The sequence below is a fragment of the Leuresthes tenuis genome, unplaced genomic scaffold (genome assembly GCF_036924035.1).
Source record: "Leuresthes tenuis unplaced genomic scaffold, fLeuTen1.0.hap1 SCAF_4, whole genome shotgun sequence".
Classification (NCBI taxonomy): Eukaryota; Metazoa; Chordata; class Actinopteri; order Atheriniformes; family Atherinopsidae; genus Leuresthes; species Leuresthes tenuis.
In genome coordinates this window covers 35884502-35898094 of record NW_027325358.1, presented here as the reverse complement: position 1 = coordinate 35898094, position 13593 = coordinate 35884502, and the positions used below count along the sequence as shown (strand labels likewise).

At 40.8% G+C, this 13593-nt stretch overlaps 1 protein-coding gene across 1 annotated transcript; it reads left to right on the top strand.

The window, feature by feature from the left end:
- The first annotated feature begins 4334 nt into the window (after nt 1-4334).
- Nucleotides 4335-11454, top strand: LOC140304840 (aspartate aminotransferase, cytoplasmic-like). Its single transcript, XM_072383631.1, has 9 exons — nt 4335-4578; nt 6250-6431; nt 7778-7901; nt 8040-8152; nt 8361-8465; nt 8597-8747; nt 9189-9354; nt 9660-9802; nt 10390-11454. The coding sequence occupies exons 1-9, from the start codon at nt 4470-4472 to the stop codon at nt 10527-10529; spliced, it is 1233 nt and encodes a 410-aa protein (XP_072239732.1). The 5' UTR covers nt 4335-4469; the 3' UTR covers nt 10530-11454.
- The last annotated feature ends 2139 nt before the right edge of the window (nt 11455-13593 follow it).

The following is a 13593-nucleotide window of genomic DNA, read 5'->3' as shown; positions in this document are numbered from 1 at the left end:
GAGAAAGCAGAGTCCCGCTCTGACTGCCAGAAATTGAGAAACCTCTCACAGCTGGTGCTATTACATCTGTGGGAATGACCTGAAGAACCGTGGCAAAGAGTACACATAGACTTTGCTGGACCACTGGAGAACCACATGTTCTAGTAGTTCCACTTGGAAAAGAGTGGAAAAAGGAAGAAAGAGAGAAAAACAATGGAGGAGAAATTAATTATAAGTCCAGGTGGGCCCTGCTTTTCCATTGCAAATATGCAGATGCAACACAAAGAAGGCTGCACAGAGTGCAATCCATAGTGAAAGAGGGAACCGATGTAAGCTTTGGTCGCTTCAGTCGCTCCCTGCCAGGCGATTGCAGGCGACCACATGCGATTTTGTTGCTAATGGTGTGAGCACCCAGTTAGACAAGCTTTCTGTCATCTCTTTAAGTAGTCTTCAGGAATAGTTCTCCAGGCTTCTTGAAGGACATCTCAAAGCTCTTCTTTGGATGTTGGCTGCCTTTTGTTCCGTTCTCTGTCAAGATAATCCCACACTGCTTCAATAATGTTGAGGTCCGGGCTCTGGGGAGGATTCATCCCTCCATAAGACCTGTTGCCACTGATTTTCAGTCCACTTCTTGTGTCATTTGGCATAGCTCAGCCTTTTCTCCCTGTTTCCCTTCCTTAAGAATGGCTTCTTGACAGCCACCCTTCTATGGAGACCATTTCTGATGAGGCTTGGGCCAACAGTAGATGGATCAGCTGAAGGTCCAGATGCATCTCTCAGGTCCTGTGTCTGGTCTTTGCTGTTTTTTTTCTCCAATTTCTTAAGGACATCACTTTCAGATACTGTTCACCTGCTGTAGATAGTTTTTTAGGCCTGACACTCCTTCTTTTGTCCTCCACTTGTTCAGTTTTCTCAAATGTTTTAAGGACACTCTGAACATTGTGGTGAGATATGCCAAGTTTTCAACTAATAGCTCTTTGGGAATCACCTTGTTGCTGCAGAAATCCTAATGTCTGTCAAACTGTCTGTGTTATCTTTGGTGTTTTTCATAGATACAACTAAAGAAATGGGAACAAATGATGTGTCTTTGTGACAGGCTGCTCATAACGAAGTGCCTAAAGATCCAATTCAAAATGGCTTCTTAGCTAAGTTGTCTGTCATGTGTAGACGCAACACTGGTTCATCTCTTACGTTAGGTGCCTTTACTGCTTTAAAGATTCATAGGTTATGTTTAAAAGGGGCTTAACAATGAAAAAAACACATTCCTCTGAAAATGGTCAGATACAAGGACTGGACTGAAAATGAGTGACAAAGTAACCAATGTCCACAGAAAAATATATTAGTATTGCTCAAGACCACTATAAAAGATTTCAAAAACGTTTTTCATAGCATTTAAAGGACTGAGAACAAGTAGAAAAAGTAAAGAAGCACAAAGAATATGACCCATTAAAGTGTTGTATAGTGATTATAGGGTAAGAGGTGCTCTATGAGGAGGTGTGTCCTCAAGAGTTTCTTGAGTGCATGCATGCCCTGATAACATTTGGTAGCTCATCCCACCATCTTGGAACCACAAATAAGAATACTCTGGTCTGAGACTGCCTTGTGCAGTACCAATCAAGTTGAGTCAGTACCAACCAACATTCCTGGGAAAAACACTGGTCCAGAAAGAGCATAAGCCTATATGACTGACTTCAAATAGCTAGTTGTAGACCCTTAAGTCACTCTGTAGGCAGTATTAGATCTTTGACAGCCATTGGCCAATCAAGGTCAATGAGTAGTGGAGTGACGTGAGCTTTTTGGCTGATGGAACACCAGGCGTCCCACCTGCATTGCAATAGTAAAGACGAGCAATAGCCACGATCTGTTCTGGGAGCAAGTGATACTGAATCAGACGCTACCTGATTTTTTTCCTTTTGTGAAGTACAAAGGGACATGACTGAGAGACAGATGAGGCATGATCAGACAAGGATAATTGGTCGTCAATGATTACAGTCAGGTGTCTCGCAAATTATGTTTGTCAACTCTGTTGTCTGACATATCACAACATTTTTCCAGTCTTTAATATCAGCAATTAAAGATCACAGATATTAAACTATCTTTTATAATAAATTACACTTCCAATCTAATAATAAAAATGAAATGTGTGTGAGTGGGGTGAATGTGGCATGTAGTGAAGCGCTTTGAGTGGTCAGTTAGACTAGAAAAGCGCTGTACAAGTACAAGTCCATTTACCTTAGAGAAAATTTGATGTGAAATGACCAAATGAAAAGATAATAAAGACAGGAGTCACTGTGACGCTGAACATTCCTCTTTATGACCACACTGACCTCTTGTGTCCGACCACAGGTTCTGCTATGACATGTTGCATGATACAGATGTTCATTTGATAACGTTTCTGGGTTGGAGCCTTTCCCAGCTGCCATTGGGTGAGTGGCAGGGTACACCCTGGACAGGTCGCCAGTCCATCACAGGGCCACACAAAGACAAACAACCATCAATGCTCACACTCACTCCTAGGGACAACTTAGAGTTACCATACAACCTAACATGCATGTTTTTGGCTGGTGGGAGGAAGCTGGAGTCCCTGCTATTCACCACATCACTGTGCAGATAGAACGATAGAAACAGTAACTGTTATGGATTTCTATGTTATTGTTAGATTGTTTTCAACAATTTTTTCCTGAGCTTTTGATACAAGCATGCATCTGTATACACACAGCTGCACGTAGTTTCACAAAGTCAACACATGCACATCAAACATTCACATCCACAGTGTGCAGAGGCACGTTTCCCTTAAAAATGATATGTTAATTTTAAATGGCATTTTTTTTATCAGATATTGAACTTCTCATTGCATGATTTTTTATTGAGGATGTTGTTATTATACCAAAACAAAGACAATGCACATATTAGATGATTAATTAAAATTTCTACCAAAACAGCTTTGGCCCATATCTTAAGACTGGGTCATATCCAAAAGGTGATTATTTAGGTGATAATTTACATATGGATGATATTTGATCCATATGATATTTATTTAAGAGACCCATTTCTATTCACAGAAATATAATTTGATATTAAGGAACACTCATTTTATGTTCTTTGAATACATTTGCCAAAATGTTGCCTATTTTAGCTGACTACACCCTATGTAACCAAGTGACCATGAGCACACAGCATGTGTTCAAACACAGGCCCAACTGTATGTTGTTAGTCTGCATGAAACCAGGACTACCCTCTGATAGTGTCAAAGGTCCAATTTTTTATTTAAGCTCATAATGTTAGGCTATATAAAAAAAACCTGTTACGTAATAATGGTGTTATGCAATATTATACATTTTATATATTCAGTGGGACTTGAAAATAACTAGGTAATTTGCTTTTGTTGAAGTACTGTTCTTGAGACAAATATTAGGTTTTTTTGTCAGTTATTCACTTGTTTTACCCTCTGATATTACAATTCCAAAAGATATTTAGGAGACTGTATGAAAGCCAAATTGAAAACAGGAATTTAGTGATTTGTAAATCTCATAAAGAAATGTTTTATTACAATAAAACATGGAATACATTTAATATTTTGAAAACCAGACATTTTATGATTTCATGAAAAATATTAGCTCATCTTGATGGCTGTAACATGTCTGATAAAAGTTGGGACGGGTGACAAAAGGCTGAAAATATGAATTGTGTGAAAGAGAAACAGCTGGAGGAACATGTAACCGACCAGGTTAATTACCAACAGGTCAGCATGACTGGGTATAAAAAGAGAACCTTTGTACGACCACCATAGGCAACTGTCAAACCTAACAACGCAGCACGCTTTAGGCATTGTTTACAACTTGACCACAGTGCACGCCTGCAGGTTACTGGAGTACCCCCCCCCCCCCCCCCCCCCCCCCCCACACACACACACACACACATCAAATCGCCCCGTAATTCGCACCATGGTACCACCCACAGATGCAGATTAATGCTCTATCATGCAGAGAGGAAGTCACATGTACATGATTCAGAAACACTGCAGTCTTCTCTGGACTAAAGCTAATTTAAAATGGACTGAGGCAAAGTGGAAAACTGTTCTGAGGTCAGATTAATCAAAGCCTGAAATACTTTTTGGAAATCAGGTGTTGGACATCATTGAAAATTTAGGTCATAAGTCATCTGGTGACAGAAAAATACATGGTTATCTTTTTTTTTTCATCATGGGAAGTAAATAATTTAACTTTCAATGGGTCTTTTTTTTGTATAGCACATGAAATAAAAGAAAAACACTTTTTTTTTATGAGCTCTGATTGGCTGTTTCAGTACCCACGCCTGCGTTATGCGTCTTCCCATTGGTGGTCGAACTGACGCCTATATCATGCACGTTCTGAAACAGCTGGGTGAAGGTGAACCCGGTTTGTCTCTCTCTTCCTGCCCGTCGCCTGAAGTGCCCGCTCCCCGTTCACTCCTCCTGCCCCACACCGGTTACATTTGCTGTGCTCTGAGCCATGTCCCTGTTCAGCGAGGTCCCGCAGGCCCCCCCTGTAGCCGTCTTCAAACTGAGCGCCGACTTCAGAGAGGACAGCCACCCTCAGAAGGTGAACCTGGGAGTTGGAGGTAAGAGATTATAGCTGGCGGCTAATGCTAAAGCTAAGTCAGCTTGCCCCGGCAGTAACTTAGCCAGCAGAAACTTGTGCTTCCCGCTGTGTTTGCTATCCTAGCTGTGTGCTGGAGCGGTGATGGTGTCACCAAGCCACCATACAGCAGCAGCTCTTTGATTTGACCTTCGCTGCAAGCTAACTGTAAAGCTAACAAGCTGGTGCTAAAATGATTTCCTTCTCATTTTGACAGTGAACACTGTAGCTCACTGTAGATGTAAGTGCTAATATCTAACAATGACAGAACTCGCCTCGTAACTGCTCTTTTTTTCTTTTTAACACAACAATTACCCCTCGACGAGTTTAACAGGTTTCTGATGTTGTTCCAGCCTTTGTGTCCTTGAACACATAAGTTTCCATTATTAAAGTAATGTTGGTGTTTTGTGTCCCTCGGCGGGAGCATAAAGATTTGACTTTTATGTGTTTGCAGTTTAAAAGCAGCTGCTTTAGGATAAAATCTGATTCTCCCTATAGTTTTAATGCTGTCAGATCAGCTCATATATCAGATCATTATCAAATATCACAACATTTCATCATCATTCGAGCCCCTCTGATTCATCATTAGCTCCCCAGGCTTGCTGGAGACATTATCATTATTAAGTGCAAATGAATCCCTAGAATAATATTTTGACTAGTTTGGTTTTACATTGATTAAGCCAAAATCATTAGTAATATACATGCCATCAGAACTGAACATGCTGTGAGAGGTCAGTAGTATGTGGGTGTACACAACCAGCAATATATTGTGTGCAAAGTAATCGAACGTCTACTTGAAGTATCATCACAAAAGGTTCATATGTATAGATTTAGTTTCAGTCTTTGTGTTTGCTGCATCATCTTCTTTATTGCTTTAGAGTATAACTACCCGTATAGCGTTAACCTCGTCTAAAGAGGCACACGGGCTTACATTTTTGCAGCTTGTTGTCAAAACAAATGTGTGATCACTTGACCAGTTTGGCCTTGAAATGATCAGCCTCACCTGTCTGTTTGATAGCATGGCTGTGACGCAGTTCTAGGTAAATTATGTGTTTGTTATATGTAACTAATTTATCCCCTCGCAAATGTGCTTCCAGCTGATCCAGTAATTAAAAAGCACCAAAAGTACTTGACCTTTTAAATGTTTCCCCTTTGACTCTGATATTTGATTAAACTCTACACAAGCTTCAGTGCTGTATGAAGTAGCTTGAATTCTCAAGGAGTCAAACATGTGAAACACTCACTTTAGTCTGGCTAGTGTGAGTGACCCTCTGAGACTGTGATATCATATGACGTTAAATGCTAGGTCTCTGTTGAACTGTTTTTTTATTTTTATTGAAAGGTTGTATTGGTAGAACTATGAGATTTTGTCAGCATTCTTTAGAGTAATGAAAAGCAAAGAAAAAAACTGTTTTAAGTGCTGATTATTTGTCTGTTAACATGACATTGCAGGCTGAACTTCAGGCTGAAGGGTTTCATAGAACAATTTCTATAATATTGTAAAACAGGACACTGTCCTTTTCTACATTTAGATGATTTTAGTGAATCACAAAAGATTCAATGTTTTCTTTTGGTGTGATTGGATTTCAGTTTTTCTTGAGTAGAATGTAAGGCATGATTTATTGAGTGCTGTGCTACTTTGTGTCCCCTCCAGCTTACCGTACTGATGACAGCCAGCCATGGGTGCTGCCGGTAGTCAAGAAGGTGGAGCGGCTGATTGTGGAGGACAGTAGCCTGAACCATGAGTACCTGCCCATCCTCGGCCTGCCCGAGTTCCGCTCTGCTGCCTCTAAGGTCGCTCTGGGAGACGACAGCACTGCCATCAAGGAAAACAGGGTGAGATACACACTCACTTTGACTTTCTATCCACATTTTGGAGCTATGATTTCCTTTGAGTAGAATTGCATCAAAATAAGAATCATGTTTTATTCACCTTAAAGCAACAGAGCCACCCTCCTTGCCTCTTGACTGCAATACAGCTGCAGTTATCCAGGAGGGACGCTATCGTTTGGAGTCAGTGAGGCGTATTCAGTTGGTTGCAGTTTGTGCTGCTAGATGTAACTCCTTCATACACACTAGATATTTTTAGAAATCTGAAAATAAACAGCATTTGTGGTATGTCCAAAGGTTTGAGCAACCATTTCACTTACAATGTCAACTGAAGAAAGCTTATCGAGCTATATATAAATGTCAGTAAGAAATGACAGGGGCACTGTCTACATTACTTAAAACTTGGAATTGCAAACCTACTGTATATTAAAGGGGAATTATAATGGATCCCACAGAAAATACTTGGGAGCATATATTAGGAAAGTTCCTCGCATCACTTACCGGGGGCTCACACCAAAAGCATTGTGAGCGACCACAGCCGCTCACGACGCTCACAACCCGCCGCTTGTACTTCTTCTGCCGCCGGAAGCGGCCAAAGGGGCGGGGCTCATATGTATAGCAACTAGCATATATATATAATAATCCATCCATACATCGGTTCCCTCTTTCACCATGGATCGTACTCTTGGGCTGGCAGCCTTCTTTGTGTTTTTTGTGTTTGCGCTCTGCCGTTTTCCGCTTTTTTTCGCCTTTTTTTTCCGCCTTCGGAATCCAGATCGGCCCTAATTGGCTGTCGTCACGTCGCGTCACTGCTCATTTGCATAAAGTTGAGCCTTTCTTGAAGCTCACGAAGCTCATGAAGCTCACAACACGCCGCTCATCAACGCCAGCTTACATTGAAAATGAATGGCAGCTGGCCGCTCACGACTCTTTTGGTGTGAGCCCCCGGTAACTCCTCCTCTTCTGCTAAGCCCCGCCCACTCACACCCACCCTGCCAGATTGATGAAGCCAGCTTCTGGTGGACATGTTCTGTTGTCAGCTGTACTGAGGAGCTTTTGTAGCCCTCATCTGTTGTTCGTTTTCCCTTTCTGCCATATTGATTCCAGACTGGCTCTGAGGTAATATACTAATTTTATTGTGAAATAACATTTCTTATCTGGCAAACAAATCCCATCATATGGTCAATGTATGTTTTCTGAAATGTGACATTTCTTAATTTAATTGATTATTGATCTATTAATATCAGATTAGTGAGTGTGTTCCCTTCAGTAACGAATTATTTCACACTTTTTTTCCACTTGCTCTGTCTTCTGTGTTAGTGAGCAGCTTCTCCCTTTCTTTCCTTTCAAAGGTTGGAGGAGTCCAGGCTCTGGGTGGGACAGGGGCGTTGAGGATCGGGGCAGAGTTCTTGCGGCGGTGGTACAATGGCGTCAACAACACTGCCACACCTGTCTACGTCTCAGCACCCACATGGGGTTAGTACACAGCTGTAACATAGGAAACAACTTTGTTAGAATGGCTGCAGAAAAAAATGCTTATGGGATGAGGTGGGAGGTGATAATGACCTAAATAATATGTGTATGATTTAAATGACGGGTTGATTCTCATTGCAGAGAATCACAATAGTGTGTTTGCTGACGCTGGCTTCAAGGACATCCGCCCATACCATTACTGGGATGCTGCTAAGAGAGGCCTAGACCTCACTGGGTTTCTGGATGACCTGGAGGTGAGAAGAGCTCATTTTTTTTCCTAGGATTTTTTCATATTCACCATCATCAGGACTACAGTTTAATTTTTAATCTGCTTTAAGAAGTATTGTTTCTTGTATGTTCAGCTGAGTCTTTGGAAAATGGCATGAAGACTGTTTGCTTGAGGAAAAACAAAGTGAAATTGAAGTGAAATACAGATGTTTTTAACTCTTCCTCTGTCAACAGAAAGCTCCAGAACACTCCATCTTTGTCCTTCATGCCTGTGCACACAACCCCACCGGCACAGACCCAACCCAGGAGGAGTGGAAGCGCATCGCAGAGATCATGAAGGTGTCAAACAGATTCTCATATTTTGTTCTGTATTTAATGCACGTGTGTCCAAAAATGGACGAGGACACTCTGAAGTCATGCTTTTGTCTTTCTTTTTGCTCCTCTGTAATTTTCTCTCCATCCTTCTCCAGCGGAGAAAGTTGTTTGTGTTCTTCGACTCGGCTTACCAGGGTTTCGCCTCTGGCAGCCTGGAAAAAGACGCCTGGGCCATCCGTTTCTTTGTCTCAGAGGGCTTCGAGCTCTTTATTGCTCAGTCCTTCTCCAAAAACTTCGGCCTTTATAGTGAGTACTCACAGTGTGCAGGCTTGGATACTCATTTATCTAGTTGTGTGTGGTTTAGTGGGTAACATGGACCCAAGGTAGATTCATAATTGGTCTTGCTAAAAAGAAGACTCCTGCCACATACATTTCACATACATTCATTCTGACTGTGTTGGTTTTTTTTAACTGATATTTTATTCATTTTCTGAAGCAGTGAGTAAGCGCTTACTCAGAGCAGGGCAAATCAAAACCAAACATGAAACAGTACTGGGTCAGTACCATCTTTACAACGAAAGCCATTCTTACCCCACAGGCTTACCCCGCAGGCTCGGTGGTCTCTGTTATGTAATCAGTCCATTTAGTCAGTTTTTCAACATAATTCGATTTTTGAATCCTTACAATATGTGTGGGTCTCTTACTTCGTTTTAATGTAAGTCCTCTCTTCTTTGCGGCTGTTGTCAGATGAGAGAGTGGGAAACCTGACTGTGGTTGCCAAGGACACTGAGAACCTGACCCGCATCCTGTCCCAGATGGAGAAGATTGTGAGGACAACCTGGTCCAATCCACCATCTCAGGGAGCACGAATCGTCAGCAAAACCCTCAACACCCCCGAGCTGTTTGCAGAATGGTACGCCCCCAACATGTACACTTGTTGGGGCTGGACAGCACTGCATGACTTAGCTGATTATTTACCCCAAATGTGAACTCATGGCTCCTTTCAAACTGATATCACACTTTTCAGTGCCATGCTCAACCCTAAACATTCATGTTTTCACACGTCTTGAAACACTTGGCCTTTCACTTATTTTCTTCTAATGATACACAGCAAAAAGCATTTCAGGTTTTGTTAGTTAATTTCTTGCCCTGTTTCTGCTTCTTTTCTCTGATATGCTACTCTCTTTGCTATCCCCCCATCTTCCCACCACTCTGAAGGAAGGATAACGTGAAGACCATGGCAGATCGGGTCCTGTTGATGAGGGATCAGCTGAAAAGTAAGCTGGAAACTCTGGGCACACCAGGGACCTGGGATCACATCACTCAGCAGATCGGGATGTTCAGCTTCACTGGCCTGAACCGTGAGTCTAAAATAAACGCACACACATACACGCACACACACAGCGGAATGAAAATACTTGGATCATCTGAGCCATGTGAAGAATGGGACAAAACTGTCTGACAGGATGTCATAGACTTGTAACTGGCGTCTTACTTGTGAGGCTTTTATTACATTTACAGTAGGAAATGTATGTATTATTAACTTGAGAAAAGCTCTGCTTTACTTAAATCCACCTCAGTAGCCCCTTGTATTGCTGCTGAGCAAAGGAAGAGGCCACAAACTCTGTTTCAGACTGTGGACTCGTCAGACTTCTGTAAGATCAGGTCGCACTATCGTGTGATCTCAGTATCCAACGATAGTGCGATATTGAAAGTAATCGTAGAAATTGTAGCCAAAACTCTGAAAATGAACTGAATAAGTAAATGAAAGAACTCCCAAATTGTAGTTTCAGACAACTTTATCTGCTTGTTCACACTGCTTCACGATATCTTTCATCTTCCCCTGCAGTGTCTCATGGTCGTCATCTTTTATAACGTTTTTTCAGCGAACTGTTGTTGATGCGTGGAGCTCTGGTAGATGATAGATGTTTCTCATTACTCGTTGCAGCCAAACAGGTGGAGTACATGATCAAAGAGAAGCATGTGTACCTGATGGCCAGCGGTCGCATCAACATGTGTGGTCTGACCACCAAGAACATCGACTATATCGCTCAGTCCATCCACGAGGCCATCACCAAAATCCAGTAGAAGCCTGCCTTCGTCTGTCACTTTCTGCCACTGTGTGCCACTGTGTGCCACAGGGCGTACCATCATGTCTGTATCCCACCCATCCTCACTTACCCTCTCCTCTGACTTGTTAAATTGTTATAGTGATATCCAGTTGAACCAAGGGGAAGACAGATGTGTTTCTGTTTTCACATGTAGGCATAAACCTTTTGGGAGGTGCAATGATATTTAGGAGACACTTGAACACACAGCCAGTTGTTGCTGTCAAGAGAACTTAATAACCTGAAGCATAGAAGTTAAATGAAGTTAAATTATTGTTACAGGCCTGCAGGAAGAATTTTAGTAAAATAACGCTTCATCAAAAACTGTACTATCCAAGTAAGCTCATGTAAATAGATGTAATCGCACTCAGAAGTTTGACTATTTTCTGCTTAATTCCAGCTTTACTCCAGTTATATCAAATGATAAAACAAAATATTTAAACATAATAGATGACTGATATTTCAATCTATATTGCTCTATTTAAGCAGTAGCAAATTGTTTATATACGAATTGCTGCTTGGTTTTGATTTTATTGAAGATGTTAAAGAATAATAAAAAGTGCAGGTAATTTTCATGTCGACATCTAAAAAAGGCCATTAAGAGTTTATTGGATATCCTCTCTGTCATAATGGATGTGCCTGATGTTGTAGGGTTTGCCTTTTCTGACTTGTCTTAGTTTAACCATTTAAGCCACATTGTGTGCCATCAGTGAACAAAAATCACTTCTGTTATTTTCTTTCCACCCTGCAGTGCCCTTATCGTGTTTCAGAAATCTCATGTAAAGTGAGCTGCTCTTAGGAATCAATGATCACAGCTCAGAGCCTGCAGTTAGCCACACAGCCACCATTTCCACTTGTGGTGCTTGGAATGTGTATGTTCGTGCTGAAATAAATGATTAACCAGATGAACGAATCTCTGAATGTGTTTTTTCTTTTCTTTTTTTTTTCCCTCTTAACTTCTCTTTGGCCAAGGAGTGTCCAAAATATCCAAATCTCTAAACCCATTGGTCAGTGATTTGTAAAAAAAAAATGTCTGATCTGGATTTTGGGTTTTGGACTTTCTCTCTTCTGAGTGATTGAGCTGAAAGTGTTCGCTGCAAACATGAAGTTAAACAGGCAGAAACCCCAAGTTCTTAAATTGGATCCTAAATAAATGAGTTGCATTTAATCAACTTGTATGATTGGAATTGCAAAATGGATATAGCAGTTGTTAGTTGTTTCTGAGCAGTACAGTTACTGATAAAAATTTAGATTATTGCATTTCAAGTAGAAAGTGGAGATGAACATTCATTCTGTTGGCAGGAGATGTTACAGGTGTTTTTAATGAAGTGGCTGATGAGTGCATGAATCTCCAAAAACCTGAAAGTCAACTTTATATAAAACTAAGTACAATAAAACCACTGAATTTTATGGTAAAGTCAGGCGTGAGTGTGCTATAATATGTATATGTATAATATACATATGTGGCAACAACAAATAAACATGAAACAACAATGAAAATGAGTGTGTTAGAAGGATCAGTTGTTCGTGGGGTTTGTTGGCAGCAGGAACATTGTGGAACACTGTCACACATTTCCCTCATGTAAAATGAAAACTGCAGGCCCTTTAAATGAAACGTATTGTGGAACTTTGTATTATTGGATATCTTGATGCAAAATACCATCACATAGTTGCATTCTGCTTTACAAGTATTACATTTTCATATTTCCAAAATACATCTCTGCACACAGAGATGATCTCTTCATTACAAAGAATAGAACTGAAAACGATAGAAATTTCCATTGAGCAGTAGACATTATACTGGATCATAGCAGAAATAGGGTAAGAACAGAACTGATTGCAGACAGATACTCAAAGATCAAAAACATCCTGCAGCAGAATCCATCGCTGGTTTGACCTCAGAGGAAGATGCTGATTGGCCGTTGCTGGTGCTCCAATGCAGCAAAGTGACTCAGCAGGTCTGATGTATTATACCCAGAAGGGATGGTTCCTCTCCTCACCGCCAGTCACATTGGCCAATGAGCAGAGTTAGAAAGCACCCCTCTCACCCTTTATCCTCTCCTGCCTGTGATTGATTAATACTTGTGATTAAGAGACAGAACTACAAGGCAAGGGAAGTTGATGGCTAATATTTATTGCCAAAACTTTCTTTGAATTACTGATTGTCATCAAAAATTAAACTTAGACTGTTTCTCAGAGAATTCCTCAAACATGGAAAAATGGGGGAGCTATGAAAACCACTCAGACATATTGATATATTTAAGGCATTCAGTAAAAACTGCTCCTCAATATGACAAACCCAAATTATCACCTCACTGAGTCATGTTAATACAGTCAGAAAACTAAATAAAATGAATGATTTTAACCAGCTTTGCCTCAGAATGTGACAGCTTTTATCTAGACTTGAAACTTAAACCCTTTAAGAGGATTTCTAATGCCCATGCCCTCCCAATCCCCCTCTTCCCTTCTCTGCTCTCTCTTCTTCTAATTTGTTGCATTGGCACAAAACTCAGTGAGATGGAGTCGCACCCTTGAATATTGTCTCCTCACCACAAGGAAACACAAAAGGCACAGAGCTGTGCACAGACAAACAAGTGAATTCATCAGTTCAGCGGCAGCAGTGACTTCCCAGCTGATGTGACTGGATAAATATCCTGCACAGAGAGTGACAGGGTTTTATATTTTATGATTGCAACAATTAATTTTATGACAAGGCAAGGCAAGGCAAGTTTATTTGTAGAGCACAATTTGTACACAAGGCAATTCAAGGTGCTTTACAGCTACATAAAATCACAAGAAGGCAAATAAAATAATTTCATAAATATACATTTTTTTTTTAAATTAATTAATTAAAAGTGAAGAGTGCAGATAAAATACTTTCAGTTGTCATATGCACAGCTAAATAGACTGTTTTCAGCCTGGATTTAAACATTGTCAGAGTTGAGGCCTGTCTCACATCTTCTGGAAGACTGTTCCAGATTTTAGGAGCATAAAACTGAAATGCAGCCTCACCTTGTTTAGTCCTGACTCTGGGCACCAGCAGG